The sequence below is a fragment of the Labrus bergylta genome, chromosome 19 (assembly GCF_963930695.1).
Source record: "Labrus bergylta chromosome 19, fLabBer1.1, whole genome shotgun sequence".
NCBI classification, from domain to species: Eukaryota; Metazoa; Chordata; class Actinopteri; order Labriformes; family Labridae; genus Labrus; species Labrus bergylta.
Genome location: NC_089213.1, coordinates 24,827,934 through 24,846,830, shown reverse-complemented (window position 1 = coordinate 24,846,830; position 18,897 = coordinate 24,827,934). Strand labels below are relative to the sequence as shown.

General features: G+C 43.3%; 1 protein-coding gene across 1 annotated transcript in view; it reads right to left on the bottom strand.

Moving 5' to 3' along the window:
- The window catches only part of rbms3 (RNA binding motif, single stranded interacting protein), a 306,064-nt gene that overhangs the window by 79,174 nt on the left and 207,993 nt on the right, over nt 1-18,897 (bottom strand). Inside the window, exons 7-8 of the mRNA XM_020640216.3 lie at nt 13,974-14,131; nt 7,816-7,895 (exon numbers count right to left, since the gene is read on the bottom strand). Coding sequence (XP_020495872.1) covers nt 7,816-7,895; nt 13,974-14,131 — 238 coding nt within the window. The remainder of the gene's footprint in view (nt 1-7,815; nt 7,896-13,973; nt 14,132-18,897) is intronic.

The following is an 18,897-nucleotide window of genomic DNA, read 5'->3' as shown; positions in this document are numbered from 1 at the left end:
TGCAGGTTGACAGGGAGAGAGATAGAGAGGGATCAGCATGAGGAACAGCTGGGCCGGGTTCATCAGGGTCATGCTCAGGAAGCGGACGCACATCCAATGTCATCCTTTCAACGCGTGGACCTAAACTTTCCTGGAATTTAACCTTCCAAAAGCATGTGTTGATCCAACTTTCAGTCCTACTTCCCTAAGCGAGCCATCACTTTCCTGCCATCTCTGCCCTCTTCCATCTGTTCTCTTTTATCTCCCTCTCTTATTCCTGACACATTTTCCTCTTAATCAGTCTCTTTTCCATCAGCTAAACATCTCTCTATTAATCTCCCTTGTTATGTTTCTCATTCCTCATTGGTCTGCCTCTACATTAGATGAGGTAAAGTGGAGATCGTTCCTGTCCAAAACCCCTCCAGGAAGCCGAGCTCCTCTTCTCTTCCTAAACAAACTTTGATGTCAATCAAACGACTTATTTCAATTTTTTTTTGTGGACAGCAGCAGGTGAATATTTTATATTTCAGTGACAGACTCCACTCACAGCCGCTCCTCTCTCCTCCCTCTCCCCCCTCCTCCTCCTCTCTGGCTGCGCTCATGATTGATACAGTTCAGTGGCAAAACAAACAAAGCGTGACAAATCCAGATTATTGTCTGTGGGCGAGATAAGGTTATAATGAGAAAGTGCATCGGGGGAAATTGATCCTTTTTCAGGAAGTCTGATTTACTGGCGATGCCAATAATAACTTCCTGTGTGTCCTGTCTCCAAGGGGGGGTGTTTGGGGGGATGAAGGGTGGGGGGGTTTGGCGGATTCATGCAAACAGGACAGATTTCATTACAATGCAATATCCTGAGAAGAGTGTTTTGAAAGCGAGGATTTGGGGCTAATTATTATCCGTGTTGGTGTTTATTGAAAAGCTGTCTGATTGTCGTTGTGGATCACAAATAGAGACAGAAAAATGTGGAGTTTACTCAGGGTGACAGCGGCGGTGAATGAATTATCAATACAAAATTGATTTGACCTTTTGTTTGGTCCAAAAAAACAGAAGGCAAAAAAAACCATAAACAATTCACAGATCAGCAACCACACATAACACACGTATGCATGATGGGAAAATAAGTGCCTTGGCATACATGGAGAGGCAGCCATGTCTGAGACACTCTGACAGCCAAGCCACCATCCTACTTGGCTGCACGTTAAATCTACTCGCCGTAGGGGAGAGAAATGGGACCGCTGACAGGCCGGTTATTAGCCAGGGGAATGTGGGAGGGATTGCAGAAATTAACATGGATTACTCAAGTATGACTGACAGTTTCAGAAGGGCTTTTTGTGACTTACCAAGTGATTTGGGACTTGCCTTAATTCAGCGAGGGACGTTTTAATACTATGGGCTGTCTCTGTTATCTTGGCACCATTGCCTTGGTGAAAGAGCCAACAGGGAGGGACATTTTTTTTTTTCCGCCACAGCCCCCCCCCCCTTCCACCCTCAGTGGCACAGGCCTCATGTTCTGCAAATGATGACAGGATGTGTCGGCAGGCCAGCACTAGAGGTTCAGGACTGTCTTTAAGTCCATGCTGTGTTTTGTTTAAAGAAGGGTCTGTCAAATAGTGGCTTCCTGGAACTCTATCCGGCACAAGCTAGAAATCAGAATGGGCTCCTCAAAGTCTGGGTGTAATCTAGATCTTATACAGATTAGTTAACAGAACCTGTGATTAAAAAATGGTACAACCTTTAAATCAGTGTCTGTCCAACTGTCTTTGAGGGACTTCAGGGACCATGAGCTGTGCTGTCGCTAACTTTAGCTCACTAGCCGACTGGAATCCATTAGTGAAAAAATACAGTTAAAAAGAACACTGAAGTAACTCGAAACACTAAGAGAGTAGTCAGCTGAGAATATTCTAAATGACAGGTAGAAGGCTTTTGTCAATGAAAACTCTACACAGGTAAAATATTCAGGTTTAACATAGAACAGCTCTAGTATTGAACTTCTGAACTAAAATAGAGACTATGTGAGGGCAGGCAGACAGATTGTTAAAACAGATAAGGTAAGAAAGAGAAACACCAGACTGTTTAAAAAAAAAAGAAGAAGCAGGAAAGCTTGTACATATTGCATGTTTCCGTTTGGTTCCATCTCCCAGGGCTACTGAGGCTGCTTCCTGATGTGGTTTCCATTATTTATCCAGCATCTATCGGACAATATTGGAGCCGACTCTCTGCTCTGCTGCCATGTTGGCACAGAGCTAAGGCGTGAGCAACAACAACAACAACGGGAGTGAAAAGGAAGAAGCTGTAGTGTTACAGCACGTTTAGTGTGGTCTGTTTGCACAGTTACACATTTATAATGGGAGCTTGATTCATCAGAGTCTGGTGCTGTCTTTTGGGAAAACACTTCCTGAACCTCTCTGGAAATGCAGCTTCATGTTTCTTAAATCTGGTCTTTGGTCGTTGGCAATGAAATGAAGCTAAATGGCAGAAGGAGCAGCAGGGAACACACAGCGTATCAAATGTTATCCATTTCCTCCCTGACATGGAAGACACACAATACTGAATGTACACAAGATTACTCACCTGCCAAAACTAAACAATAGCTAATGTATCTCCGGTTCAAATTACATTTACCATAGGGTGTCATCTCTAAGCTGTTTAATGCATTGTGGGACGGAGAGCTTTAATCAGCAGGGCTCAGTGGAGCCAGCGGATTAAATCACTTTTTATCTGCTCTTCCTTTGACTTTCCCAGAGCTCAGGGTTGCAGTGTAAATCATAACGCGCCCCTGTTGGGCTCACTTCAGTATGGTTTATTGCTGGAGAAAACATTTCATAAATTCCATTTGTTTTGTGCATTGAGTAAATCCTCTTGTACTGAAAAACAAGAATAACTCTTTATTCTCTGTTCCTGCTAGAAAGTTGATCATTCCTCAGAAAGGAGTTTATTGTGTTTGTACAGAGAGTACAGTGAATCTGCACTGGTGAAAAAATAATCACACGGCTGTGCATCCTTTGGAATACATGTACTCCACGCACGTTCATGTTTCAAGCATGTGGAAGACTTTCTGCTCGCGTGCGGGGTGTATGCACACTCACAGCCGTCTCACAGCGACCGGGAGAGCGGCTGCCGCATTGCACAGAATAGCTAAACAGCTGAAGTGCTCCATCAGGGCTATCGATCATGTCCCTCTCTCTGAATCACAATCAGACGTGGGCAGAGCAGAGCGGCTGGAGCACACCTCAGTGACAGGCTTGTTGGACGAAAAAGCTACGCACCTCTCATATCAACGAGGGCTCGACAAACAAACCTGACCTGGGTAGCTTATTAGCTGCATCTATATGCGAGGGCTGTCATACTTGTTTCTGTTGAACTTCAATTCAAGCTCCTTGCTAGCACTCTCCTTTTTACCCTGATGGGTTGTATTGCTTTTAAACATGGATACAGGTTGTGTTACGTGTGTTTCAGGTAGGGTGAAACACTTCACACACTGCACATTCTGCCTCTTAGCAACACAATCAAAAAGTGCTTTAAACCAGATTTTGCATCTAAATAACACGTTACCACCACACGAGCAGACATGCTTTCATTAAAACTTAACTGTAAGGATAGTGGAGCTGTTTAAGTATCATTAGCTGCCATCTGCTTGTACCCACACACACACACACACACACACACACACACACACACACACATATACACACACACACACACACACAGTATATCAACCCAACATTTCATGTAATCACAAGGACACTAGCTGTTATTACATTAAATTTAAACTGGAAGTGTATGGAAGCTGTCTATGGCACCATTACCCGCCATCTGGTAGCATCTCCACCATCCGCTTCTCTGTGCTGTTACATTATCTGCAACTCTGTGTTAACTTACTGCCAATAAACCGGCCCCCTCTACGTTTATTATCCCATGGTCAGTTGAATTTAACAGATGACCCCACTCCTGACACCCACATAGTCTCTTTCCTGGCATGGGACAGCAGGGTTACAACCCAATATCAGCTCCCATAGCCAGTGGACACACCTGAGAGGAAGAGGGCAAATATATAACAAGACCGACCCCATCAACACACACACACACACACACACACACACACACACACACACACACACACACACACACACACACACACACACACACACACACACACACACACACACACACACACACACACACACACACACACACACACCTACATCCCTTGACACAGCGTGATTGTATGGCTTAGCTGGAAATGTAGAGGCTTGTCAGATTGAGAGGATTGGTGAGTTAGCTACCTGCATTAAGAACAGTGTGTGCATGTGTGTGTGCATGTGTCATGGAGTATGTGTGTTCTTGTTTTTGCTGTGTGCATGGCACTCCAGCTTCATTGTGAGTGTGTTTGTGGGCTTAGTTTTGTCACTAAACGGTGGTAAAAAAAAAGCCTTTCATTAGCATTATATGGATGTTGACATTCCATTCAGGTCAAAGTTAGCGGTGCATGACTGTATTTGTGCTTGTGCAGTTTTGTGCGTGTGTGTCAAGGCTCACATAGAGTAGTAGTCATGGCTGTCACACGAGTATACCCATCGTGCACTGTCACACACACACGCTCATGATGTGCCGTGTGTGGCGAGGGGCCCCCCCAGGGGGTGCCGCTGAGCTGTCAGAGCAGGATGGATGAAGGAGCTGCCCTGCATAACAAGGGGCTCAGGGGAAATACCACCAACATGACACACACACACACGCACACGCACACGCACACGCACACGCACACGCACACGCACACGCACACGCACACGCACACGCACACGCACACACACACACACACACACACACACACACACACACACACACACACACACACTCTCTGTCAGCACAAACATACAGTGTATATGTGTTCCCACTTTAAAACACATAAATTGGGATATGCACGCATGAATCAGGACACAGACAAAAACACATGTAGTGAGAATGCATAACTTGCACACATGCACACACAAAAAATACACGTCTCCAAATGGATACTGGCTGCCTGTGTGAGAAACAGACACATCCCCGGGGTCGGCCGAAGAGGAACATCTGAGTTTGATAACAGAGGAATGTCCAGAGAGCTCCATTTAGCAGACAGAAGGTAAACATGGACAGCGTCAAAAAGTGGGAAAAAAAGCACACTTCCTCATCCCCCACCCTGTTACAAATCCAACCCTACAGAGAGAGTATCAAAGGACTCACAGAGGGAGCTTTAAAGCATCAGTATTCATGGATAGAACATTGTAGAGAAAGCACGAGTGCACGTAGACCTGATCTGTGTTTCCCTTTAGGTACAGTTTGAATGTGTTATTTAAAGTTTTGTGTACACCTCTCATTACAGTAATATTTCTCTGCGTCACCGTTTTAATTTGAGCCATTTATAACAAAGGCGTCATTGCTAAAAAATAAGTGGCATGATTCTGCACATTTGAAACAATAAGCTCAAACATGTGAGCGCAAAGATTTAATGTGAAGTTTTTACTGATATTTTTTTGCACTCGTTGTTGGTTTACCTCCAAATACAGTGATTCTGATATTCAGGATCCACTGTTGATATTTAGCACAAACTGTATGAAATAGATGGATGGAGTTCTTTGTTTTGGCTGTTGCCATCTTACTTATTTGGTTAGGTCTGGACTCTAGGCTGACATTTCTACTTGAGTCTTGCAGGACTGCAGGATTTCACTACTGATCATGGGATTGGGAGGGGACAGGCAAAAAAAGTCAACAGGAGTGGGAATCATGGTATAACTAATGTAGCGAAAGCAGAGCTACAGGTCAAAGTTAAAATCAATGATCCGTCTGTTCAACTGACAGAGCTTTGGGGCAAGTCACACATACTAAAAAAGTTCATAAGAGTCAAGAGCAACGGAAGTGCGACATCATATTCTGTTTGTAAAACAAGTAACTAACTGTTATTATTACTGCTAACGGACTGGCCAAATGGAGAACGTGAAGTAATATTTTAAAAAACTAAACGGTAGCGGGATGCCAGGATAGAGATGAGACAGAATTATTTTTGTGGGAGTGGGATGAGATGGAAAAAAACACTCCTGTGTCAGCCTCTAGTTTGGACATTGTTGCTACATCTCTGTCCTGGTTTACAGACCACCTTAGAAGAGACATCACAGGTAGCCACACCTTACAGCATGCTCTGCTAAACATATTATGTAAATAGGATTATGATCAAAAAATAACTCTGGAAAGAAACACAAAACACTTGAAACTCGACCATTAACATAATGAGCTTGTTGTGAAAGTGATTACATAATTCTCCTGGGTTTGATCACGGCTGATTGTGTTTCTTGCACTGTCAGTTGTTGTTGTTGTTATTTGAACATTTCAGTACTAACCCTGTGGAGCACAATGCCATCGTCAATATCAGTGTTACTAATTATTTTTAGGCTTGCAAAAGTAACACAATGTGTAATAAAAAACTGCATGCATTTGTGTTGTGTCAGATTAAAAATTGTCTGCAGCTCAGGGAACGATAAAAGCATCTGTGACAGTTAGTCGTGCGTACACGCAGGCAAACATCAACAGAAAGTGAGATTTCATGGTCCCTTTAGCACAGACCAGAGAGGCACCAGACCAGAGCAGACCTTGTAAACTAAACCATTCTTTAATTCCACAGAAGGATTTCCTTGATCAGCGCAGTAAATCTCCATGCTTGGCACAAGCCTGAACAATCCATTAACAATAATACAGCCTGAGCAGCCCGGAGATAGACCCTTAAAGGGGAAGGTCAGCCTGATATTACTGCTTTAAAGGTTTCCTATTACAGCTCAACTTCAATATAACCACTCACCTTGCCTTTAATGGCTGCTGGCTAGGCAGCAGCTGAGCGTATACGGAGATTCTAAATCCAGGAAGCTAGATAGTGGAGAGCCATTTGTGAATCTGTTTCTGTGAAGGTGTGAGTATTGTTAATAAAAGTGCCACAGGGGTGAAGGAGACCTCACTGGTGTCACCCCCGTCCTGCTTGGGACGCATGGGAGGCTCCCAGTGCGGCAGCACCTGGCCCCAGAAGTGCTTCGGCAGCATGTTTTTTTTTTCATCCTGGCCTTTCCCTCTGACTCTTTCTTTATATCTTTACTCTCCTTCCACCCTGATTCCTTTTTTTTGCATCCACCTTTTGGCACCTTTACGCCCTCAGAGACTTGGGCTGCTTCCAGAAATTCCAATGCTTTGTCTCCTTTTGTTCCAAACTTTTTGGGGACTTTCAGACTTTGAGTAAAAAGACAGATTTCTGTGCTAACACTCTACGTGGTACAATCTTGTCTGCACATCTGTCTCCATTATGTGACACTCTTTCTTTTCAACCTCTTTTTCCCTGCCGGCTCTCTCCTTGTTCCACGATCTAGGGTGACTGCAGGAAAGACAGATAGGAGGCAGAAAGGACACGGCAACAGAGAGCAGGAGCAGGAGAGGAAACGAGGGGAGAGTGCAGGCTCTTAAGTAGATTGCAAAGAACAGCACAGAGGCATGAGTGTGAATATTAAGAGGGTTTCCTCCTGCCCAAGTTCCAGCCTGCAGCGGCAGCACCAGCACAGGGGGGGCAGAGAGGGTGACAGAGAAAATAAAAGAGAGGGAGAGGGACACAGAGAGGAAGAGACTCATAGAACCGTCAGCTTCAGGTGTCAGAAACAACGGTGTACACAATCTATCAAGCTGTCCAGACGATCTTAAAATGAGAAATTACCATAGTTGGATTAGAAAGGAAGTTTTTCATGTCAAAGTTGATGGTTTTCATGAAAGGAAAGAGATGAGAGGGGTGATGCGAGCGTAATGTAAAGCAAAGGAGGGCAGACTCACCTGGAATGCCTGGCGGGGTTTTCAGGTATTTCCCGTTGAAATGCTGTATCACTACTTCACACTTCTCTGTGGACTCCATCCTGCAACAAGAAAAAAAAGGATTTAAAATCAAACACAGCCACTTTCCATTTGAGGCAAAGGTTGAAACTGACCATTCTTTAGTGATCAAATATAAAATGACCCAACCCAAGGATAGTTTCAGGTCCTGCAGAGCATAATCCTTTTAAACCAATCAACAGAGTTTGCTTCCATTTTGTTTTCATACATGGAGCCACAATTTAAATACTGGCTTCATTTCCAACAACAAAAAAGTCCAAAAGTTGTCACCCACTCAAATTAAACCAAAAGTCCAATAAGACTATAGAGTGTGTCCGTCTGTCTATCTGCAGGCCGCAGTTATATTGTCGGTATGAGTCAGAAGTTCATAATGAAATTCAGAGCTTGAAGCGGAGGAGTTTTTATGCAGCATTTCTTCCTGTCTAATAGAAAAGACAAAGTATGAGGCTAGAGAACAGGATGCAGAGAGGAAGGTATGAGAAGGTAGTTGATGACTCTGATTGCAAGTGAGAGAGAGAGAGAGAGAGAGAGAGAGAGAGAGAGAGAGAGAGAGAGAGAGAGAGAGAGAGAGAGAGAGAAAACAGGAAGTCAACTGACTCATCTCTTGTCGAGCCATTTGATCAAACGTCTGTTGGTGTTTTGTTAGACCACATAAACTATGTTAAGTAATACCCACACTTGTGAATTTTGAAGTTTTTAGGCGTTTTTAAAAAGGCGTCTTTAAAAAGGTGTCTTTAAAAAGGCGGTTGCTAACAAGTGGCTAAATGTGACTACAGTGGTTGCACCCAGACTTTTTCTGGACTTCTTCCTGCCAGCCCCCTATAGTAAAACTTTTTAGCATGAAATCAGGGTGACCCCATCTGTGGACACAGCAGGTTATATTCAGGTACATTCACAGAGTGCAAGTGGGCGAGGAAGATGACGTTTATATAATAAGACCACTGTGGAACTGATGGGATCCCAAGTGCAAGCAATGAAGGTGCTTCATGCTCTTTTCAGCTTGCCAGCATGTTTCTTTCCACTCCTTTGATTATATTGTGAAAACGTCTATTTACACTCAGCATTGATATGAAGGCAAACACTGTCATCGTAGTGTAGGGCTCTGTTGGTTTGTTGGCTGCCATCTTGGATATGTAGTTAACATTACACTGGGAATTCTACAGTGTCCTTTGTATGGATGTAGTGATAGTTTGTGATAGTATACATCTAAGTTTAAACATTAAGATACTCAAGGAAACCCAACTCAATTATCAAGATGTTTCAGTGAAAAATCTCAATCTACTGGTGGCACTTAAGGGCAAGTCAAAGGCTGCTATGTATACTAGTAGTACATAATGATTTGGCCAAAATGCGAGAGCACTCCAAAACTATCTAGATGATTTCCGGGCCTGACATACTGCAAAAACAACCACTGACTGGCAGTCATACTACAGTACATGCTATTGTTGAACGCAGTGTGCAGTGCATACTGTACACTGCGTTCGACTGTTGTATTAGGCCACCTCTTGTTCACATGTTAGCAAGCAGATTCTATAGTGAATATTTACAAAGACGTGTTAAAATGAGTTTTTCAGCATGCTTGTGTTATTGCTGTGTCTGTGCTCATGGTAATATGCTTCATTTTAAAAAAATGTAAAATTCAGTTCATTCCAGATTCCCATGCTCTATTCGCCCCCTCCATTGAGAATACTCATATCACCCAGTCAGCCTCTAACTTCTCTGTCCTCTGTCTCTCATCCCTCTCCCATCTCCACCTTCATCCTTCTTTTTTTTTCACCACAGCTTCTTTATCGCTCTCTCCGTCCTATCCATCTTACTCCCGGCCCGTCTGCACCTCTTCTTTTTGACATCTCTCTCATTCCTCCCTGTCTTTCAACCTTGGTTATTTCCTCCATCTTTCAACGTTACCCCCCCAGCTCTCTCGCGCCCCATCTCTCTCACGTTCCGCCGTGCCCTCCTTTTCCTTTTTGTTTCTCTGTTACGTCCACATTCACATCTTTCTCCCTTTTTTCCTCTGCCTACTTCTCTATTTAGAATATGTAATCTTTCACACATCCTCGCGCCATCCATCTCTCACTGACCCTGAGTGCACTCCTTTTTCCCCATCTCTCTCTCTGTCTTTTCTCTCCATTCCCGCTGAGTTTGGGAAGACTATTAACCAGCCAGTGGGACCGAGCTGATCACAAATCATGGCAACTGGCCTTTAACACATCAGTGGCACTCAGCAACTGGAAATGACATGAGCAAAAACACTGCCACTGACGTCGTGGACTCAAAGAATGTATGTATGACACCTGGAAACAGCTTTTTCAAGAATCAAAATGTCATGTTAATCCTTAGATAATTAAGGAAATCAGCCTTTTTAGATGTTAGATATCTAACACAAGCAGAGAGAGAAAGAGAGAGAGAGAGAGGAATTAAATTCAGGAGAGGAGCCACAGATTGGACTCAAACAAAGCCGGTCCTTGCAGGACTAGACATCCAGGCCCACTGGACTTTAAAAATGTATCTTCCATACATGCACTCTGTGAGTAGTTACACACATTAAGATTTTTTCTCATAGTCCACTGCACAGCTCCTACATTGCACCTTTTGTACATTTTGTGTTTTTTATTTTATATTCTACATTTTTAAATTCTATTTTATATATTGTAATATCTTCTTCTACTGTATTATTTAAGTTGTTGCTAGTTCTGCTTTATTTCCTTGTTAATTGTTTAGCACCAATACACCAAGTCAAATTCCTTGTATGTGTAAATGTACTTGGCAGTAAAACCTGATTCTGATTCTGATTCTGATTCTGATTCTGACTACAGCCTCAGTACATGAAACGTGTCCTAACCATTCGGCACACCAGCGCCCCTTATTCAGTGACTTTTGATCCATTAAAAAAAGACAAGGCAGTAAAGGGGTGCATGTTAAAGGAATCCTTCAATCCCTTCAACTCTGAGCCCTTGATTGAGACTTAAAGTTTGTAGCACATACGGACGAAAAATGTACTACAAAGTGAAACCAGAACACTTCCCATCCTGAAAACCCGGACCCCAGTGTACAGATTCCACATTTCTACATAAAACCTGTAAGTGGACTTATCATAACCTGCTTTTATTATATTAGCACTCTGCTATATACTTGATGAAAGCACCCTGCAGTAAAGTCAATATAAATAGAGTTCATGATTACATGAGATGATAATTATCTTCTAATCCATCTGCTTACATATCCCCTCGAACAGCCCTGTGCACAGTGTACGCTCAACTAAATGCTTGTGAAATAATGATACGTGTGTTTGTGTTTTATGTTTTAAAAATATGTATTTTAATCACTTGTGATGTCTTTCTTAAAAGTGTTGATGTTTAGCATCCAGCACTATTCCCAGGCATTCTTTACCCATCGTCCTCACACCCCCCTCTGGATGTTCATTGCTCACCTCCTCCTCAACTCTTTCAATTATTCCAGCAGGTATAGGTAGACAGAAAACAGGTGGGTAGACGAGGAGTAAATAAGGCAGACTGGGCTGTTAGAGGGAAACAGGAAAAACAAACGGGCCAGCCAGACTGTGTTGTTGGTCGCTGGCGGAGGCAGCCGGGGAAGGTAAAGGGAAGCGAGGCAGGCTCTCTGTGTGCTGCTGGTTAATGGCATCAGGTGCTGCTGTCTGCAATGATTAGTACTGGGGCTGGAGTAATGGGCTCTGATAACAGTAATGGATCGGCCCACAAACACTTAGCTCAGTTTACTCTCTCTAATGCCCCTCATGGCCCGGCCCTCCACAGCTGTCTGTCCATCCGTCTGTTGACACGGCTGCTGACAGCAGCGCCATTAAACCGCCAGGATTTCTTTTTTTTGTCTTAAAATTGTCTTTTTTCTTCTCCTTCTTCAGTTTTACTCTATAACGCCCACAATGTTCTTTATCGCTTTATTTTGTATTTTTTTTTCTTTTGACCTAACCAAAACATCACCCTTCATTCTTTTCTCCCTCCCTTGTTTCACTTTCTGCTCCTCAATCTCGTCTCCCTCTGCGTCCTCCTTCCCATCACCTTCTCCTTCTTTCTCTAATAACCTCTATGATTAGTTCTTTTATACCTTGCCATTGTTTCACACTCCTGTCCCTCTATCTCTCCTGCCCCCACCGTCTCACTCGCCCTTTCCATCACGCCTCTTTCTCCTCCCACCGAGGGCTACTTGAACAGGTGGCTTGTGGCAGGTTGTTGCTGTGCTCTGCTTGTTGGTCCGCAGGAGGCTGCCTACCTGTCTGTGTGTGTACGTGTGAAAGTTGGTGTTCTGTGTGTGTGTGTGTGCGTGTGTGTGTGTGTGTGTGTGTGTGTGTGTGTGTGTGTGTGTGTGTGTGTGTGTGTGTGTGTGTGTGTGTGTGTGTGTGTGTGTGTGTGTGTGTGTTTTCCCTCGTCTGTCCTGCTGTAACCCTTGGTAATAGAGCGGGGAATAGGAGAGGAGTTCAGCCAGAGTGGGTGATTAAGAAAAATCCCTGCAAGATGGCGGTTGTGTGGCCGTCAGTGGCCTCCTCTGGGTAAACAAGGGAGGCATGTGTGCAGAGGAATGAGAGCCTGGTGGCGGCTGCAGAGGACAAGGACAGAGCGCTTTATGACTTTGGGGGATTAACAAGCTGAAGTGGAAACTTTTATAAGTCGAAAAAGAAATAAACTGCTCAGTGGTAGGCTTGCTGGTGGAAATATAGCAGCCCTGGATATTCTGTAAGGACAAGCGGGTAATTGCTGGTGTCTGTGAATGTGACAGCAGCATCCACTGTCACACACATACTGCCAAACAAACAAATAACCTCACAAAGTTGCAGCAACCTGGAGGCAGGATTCATCCTTCAAGTGTCTTTGAATTTGGATGTGTGGTGTACAAAGGAATCAGTGTCAAATATGCCAGAACATGCTTGTGTACATTAAGCATCGGGGCAATTCCTCCTTGCATCATAGTATCACAATACTTTTTGGGGAATTTTGTGTCAACACAAAATCACAAACTTTAAATATCAAAGTATAGAAACTTTGAGAGTAATACTAAAAAAAAACCCTCAACTTTATGGTACAGGAATGATTTAAAAAGTGCATTTCAATCCACTACGCTGATGTTTCTTCAGCACTGAGGTCAGCAGGGATCTGTAGACAGTTGGCCTTATAGAAAGATGAGGACGTCATGTTTCTGCCCGTTTATAGGAAGTGCTGTGCTCACGATGGATTCATGTTGGGTCTTTGTATATAATATAACAAAGAGTAAGGTCTTTAAAATGCTCTTTTTGTAGAGTGTCTTGAGATTACATTTGGTGTGAACTGGCACCATACAAGTAAAGATTGAGTAATTGATTATTTATTTAGTAAATAGGGTAATTCATTTTAATTTTTGTTGCAATTTTCGATGTACCAACAACTCTACCTGTTTCATCATTCCTAAGTTGGAGCAATAAAGATGAAGTAAGAGATACAGATGTTGGGAAATGTTTCCTTCGGGGGCATAATCTGCTGAAAAAAAAAAGGTTATAAATATAGTATTCCGATCCTCAGCACACCTACAAATGTTTAAAATAACATTATTATCTTTCTTATTATTATGATCAGGTTTCGGTTGACCCCTAATACACAAGGCTGCATTCAGGTGTGCTTTTTCACTTGTGCACAGATCAAAAATAACAAACATTGTATGCAAGTTGAGTATGGAATTAAAATTTGATCCGCAGGTAGTTTCACTTTTTGACATTTTTTAAAATACCGTCTGGCTCTCTTCACTTGACCATTCACTTTCTCTTATACCAAAAACCCGATGTTGTGAAACATTCACTTTAGGAACATCATTTAGAGAAATATGTTATTGCAATATTCAGCATTTAAAATTGAAATAATATAGCGTCGTGACAAAGTATCTTGATTATGTCATCCAATCTCAGTTGACTCATATGGCTTCAGTCAAGTGTGCTTAACATGAAAAACTACAACTATTAGATCGACTATGGAAGTAAGATTTGACCAAAGGGAACAGTTCATGCAGTCAATTACTTACAATACATTATCATACTTTATAGTGAGCCCCTCTTATCGAGAGCTTGTCATGCTGATACTGTCTTCATTATTACTGCGTACCTCGCAAAGCCGACTCCTCTGCTGACCCCGTTGGCATCCCTCAGTATCCGCGTGGAGATCACGTGACCCAGAGGCTTCAGCATGTTCTCCAGCTCCTGCTCGTCCATAGACACCGGCAGGTTGGAGATGTACAGGTTGGTGGGGTCCTGCTCTTGTTGCTGTGGAGTGAGAAAGAGGGAGAAGAAAAGATGAGAATGCATCACCAGTGTAAGGGATGATAAATTATACATCAGCATGAAACACGCGTCGCATTACTGCTAAACTGTGGGACCAAACTCCCGACTGAACTCGCATGACGTTTGGCCCCAGTGACTCACACACTCGTACGCTCACATGCAATAAGGATGCATCGATAGTTCACTGTGCCTCAGGGTGCGTGAGAGGCAGGGTGAAGGCTACATTATGGATTTGCATGAGCGGAAAGTATTATGACGATACAAGTATGCATTCACATTCTGCATGCTGTACATATTTTAAAAAAGCTTGTACGGAGTCCTCTGGGCGTTTCTTTTTCCTCGATTTTAAGTGTTAAGATTAAAGATCAAGAAAGAGAGAGGCTGTGTAGTGTGTATTGTAGAACAGCGTTTTCCTCTGTAGTGCCCAGAGGCTGCTGCTAGCTAGGTGAAGCTGCACAGCTGGTGGTGGGTTGAGCCTGAGGTAGCAGAGGGCCCTGAGGGTTCCACAGGAGAACAGCTGGAATCAGCAGCACCAGCCCCGGCAGTCAATCAGTCACTGAACCAGGCAGCCAGCGCTCAATCCATCTATGCCACAAATCAGTCAGGCTTTAAATCACACAGGAAGGTACATTATGTCATCCTTATCTCTAATTATGTTTCGTTTATGATGCATATTAGAATTGCTTTCCCCCAAAGTTTTTATGTTGCAATCAATCCATCCTCCCACTCAGGTAGAAGGTAAACTATCCAATCAGGAAGCCAGCCAAATTCAGATCTGTATCCATCTCTCATTCATCAAATCTTCCCTCCATCCAGCAGCCACATCTCCAAACCGCTCATACAACAGCACCAAGCACAACAAACCTTAGTCAAGTGTGATGATCAAACTAATATTGTTTCATTTTCATTTACAGCCAATTCAGCTCTTAATTGTATGTAGTACACATTAGATACTGCAGGGGTTTTCTGAGTAAACACTGATGGAGATGAAAGGTGGGAATCACAGATTTACTTAAGATACGACATGCAGTTAGTGGTCTGGGACAACAATGATATCAGTATACAGCGTTTCTGCAGTAATTGATAGATTTGCAAGACCAGTCATGTCCCGATATCTGCTGACTTCATCCTTGGCCAATCTAGTCTGTTCACGGTACCCTCAGTCATTGTCATCAACCCCACCGTGAAGGGTCATGATGAGGTGACTTTGGGAGTCATTTGAAGAAAAATCTGTTTAAAGTGCAATTTTTGGGTTGAAATATCAAGACTGGACAATCACGGGACAAGACAATGACATAATGCCATATTCATATTTTGTCCCAACCCTATGGAGACGCTAAGAAGATTAACCCTTTACCTTTTTACATCACAATTGGGGGTGAGTTTCTGACTTCTGAATATGATGTTCACAACGCATGACTGGCTTACTTTGAAACTCTAAATTATGCATTAAAACATACTTATTTATGTATTTAAGGCAATCTGTACATTCTCTTCTCACATTTAAATCAAAGCTCCTCGTAAGATTGGTATTTTCTATCCAGTTTAGATCAATAATGCAGTAAAGGGCCTTTGAAAGGCAATGATCTCTGTGATGATCATTTAAATTATTAGAAAGGCTACAGAATCTATCCAGGATATCAAGAGCAATCTAGCAAGATAAAAACACAGTTTATGCCTTCATATGAATGAAAAGGAAAATGTGAGTGTCATTAGTCCATGAGTGTTTTGGTTGAATTTGTGAAGTCCAGTCTAATAAACCTTAAAAAAAACTGGCATCAAGACGAGACAAGGAGAGGAAAAGGGCAAGTTGAAGATTTACTTCCTTAACCACAGAGAGCCGTGTGATCTGTGAATATCACCACTTCACTTTGACTTCACTTGATTTGGCCTCAAATAAACGCCTATAAAAGATTTTTTTTTTTTAAAGTGAATCTTCAGTGATTTATTTCACAGGCATATATGCGGAGCTGTTAACAGCAACTTCACTCCAGAACTCTGTCATCTTCTCAGAGGGGGGTTGCAGAAATACTTCAGCTGCAGAAGCCTGCATGTAAACACCGTCTTTGAGAATCTTTACAGACTCTCTGCGGCTCGCCACAGGCAACGCTGTCTTCTCTCCGTCTTGTTTTGCTTTCTCTTTGAAGGTGCAGGAAGAGGTTAAGGAGGAGGAGGAGAGGAAGTGCCTCCACCTGCCTTCATCTCTCCGTCTGTCTGAGGAGAAGACGGGTCCTTCCCCTGATTAATTAGCCGTCTTATCTGACAGGACATGTTTGATCTGATTAAAGCCTTTGGGAGAAAGCTGGTGCCCGACACAGAAAGCGGGAGAGAGAAAAAAAAACGCAGCTCAATTACCGAACTTCTGACTCCTCCTTCTTCTGCAGGTTTGTCACATTTACACGCTTCAGAGCGAGTGGGAAAAGGGCTCACAGGCGTTTGTATAACACAGAATTTGGCAGAGAATGAGGCTAAATTAAATCTGCCCGTAAAAATCTACTGTACACGTGTCACTCTCCTGCTAAGTCCCTTTGGTGTGTGCAGCAGAGCAGCTGTGCGTTCCTTTTTTCTCATAGTCCACTGCACAGCTCCTACATTGCACCTTTTGTACATTTTGTGTTTTTATCTTCATATTTTAAGTTTTTTAATTCTTTTTTATATTTTGTAATATCTTCTTCTACTGTATTATTTAAGTTGTTGCTAGTTCTGCTTTATTTTCTTGTTAATTGTTTAGCACCAATACACCAAGTCAAATTCTTTGTATGTGTAAATAAACCCTGATTCTGATTCTGATTCTGATTCTTTGAGTTTCTCTCGTAAAGTGAGCCGATATTTTTTTCAGGATTTTGTCAAATAGGTTTGGTCTTCAAATGCAGACAGGAGGGTCTGGATCACTCATTCACAGGGCTAAGCCAATAATGCCAGAGTTTGTGAAAGAGAGCATGTGACGATACACGTGGTGAAAGGAGTGTGTCGGAACGTGAAGCTGTAATTTGTGTGTGTGTGTGTGTGTGTGTGTGTGTGTGTGTGTGTGTGTGTGTGTGTGTGTGTGGGGGGGCTTCATTTGCTCTGGGATTATCACTGGGAGGCCTCATCTATACGCACGACCGCCTCGCTGAGTTCTACTCTTTTTTTTGGATGTTCCGCGCCACAAAGCCCCTAAATACCCACAGGAGAAGGTTACACGGGGAGGAGTGGAAAACGGGAGCGTTTTGACGGGAGGTGAGACAGGCGGGCCCGTTCCACGAGGAGATTTCATTTCCTTTAAAGTCATCCTTGGCACACGCTCCACTGTCAGGCTATGAATGAAATGGTAATTGAGGTCTGTGTGAACCTGTGCATATATCCTATCTACGAGTAATTATGTGTGTGTGCTTGTTCCATCAAATACTGTAATTCTAAGCGTGTGTGTGTGTGTCGTTTTCCCTTAATGTGTGTATGTTTCCCAGAAGTGTGTGTGTGTCCCTGCCATTGACCAGTGTTGTACCAGGCTAATGGAAAGGCTCCAGGCTGCGCTGGGCCTTTGATGAGCATAATTCCTTCACCTTGCCAAAAAGGAGGACAGGAGGAATCTGACTGTGTGTGTGTGTGTGTGTGTGTGTGTGTGTGTGTGTGTGTGTGTGTGTGTGTGTGTGTGACAGGAGGGGAGGAGGGGGAGTGGAGGTGGCAGACGTGTCATTTCCTCACTGACGGATGGCCCCCTCGCTGTAGCTGACAGCCCTGTGGCTGTTATTTCATTTGGACACCCTGCTCTGTTTACCTCACTGTAATTTCTGAGAACATTAGCATGCTACACGGGAGGAGGAAGGAGGGCATTAGAAGAAGAAGAAGATGAGGATTAAAAAAAAGCAGAGGAAATAGGAGTTATAGATCATGGTGCGAGAGGTGAAAAGGTAAGAAAGAGGAAGCTGGAGAGAGAGACAGCTGACATGACAGGCCGATAGAAGGCATTAAAGGAAGCCCTTGTTGCCTTTCGACGATGCTGGAGGGGAAAAAAGAGACTTCAAACGTTAGAAGCCTCACGTTCCGCCTATGGGGCTCTCAGGGCTGGATCCATTTAGGAGATAAAAGTGAGACAGATAAATGTATGTCTTGACTGCGGGCATTGCATCTGACGCCATGTTGAGGCTGGGGGCTGCTCCCTCTTTGCCTTGTCAACATCTCTCTCATACTATATTCCTGTTTCTTCTTTTATCCTCTCTTTCACACCGCTGACCTCTCCATAGCCTCTCTTTCTCATCTTTTTTACCAACCCCTCGACTTCAGCATACTCCAGCTGTCTCCCTTCCATTTCTCAAACTATAGCCGTGTCTCCACAGCGAGAACTTTTCCTTAAGGACTCAGAACTTTTGGAGGTAGCTCTGGAAATGTGTAGAAACTGTCAGGCAGGCTGCCGCTGAATTCTTCCTGACTTTGCCTGCTAAAATATGCCACTTACAGAGAGATGTTCCCTATTGGACAGGAGGGCGCGGGTCCCAGGAGGCAGGACAAGATGTTAAAAGAACAGAAATGGTGAATGAGGCAACATTGTCTGAAACGATGATGACAACTTTAAATCAAAGCCTTGTGTCTTTTGACATATTCACGTTATCAATTTTATGGAGATTTCAGGAATTTTGTGCATGTGTGAGACACTACCAAGGACTTCATTTTGCACCCAGAAGAGCTAGTTTCCAGGTTAATACTTTCAGAAGATAAAGGACTTTGGGGGTAGGCCTTGCAGCAACAAACACTGCTGATTGGTTGTATAT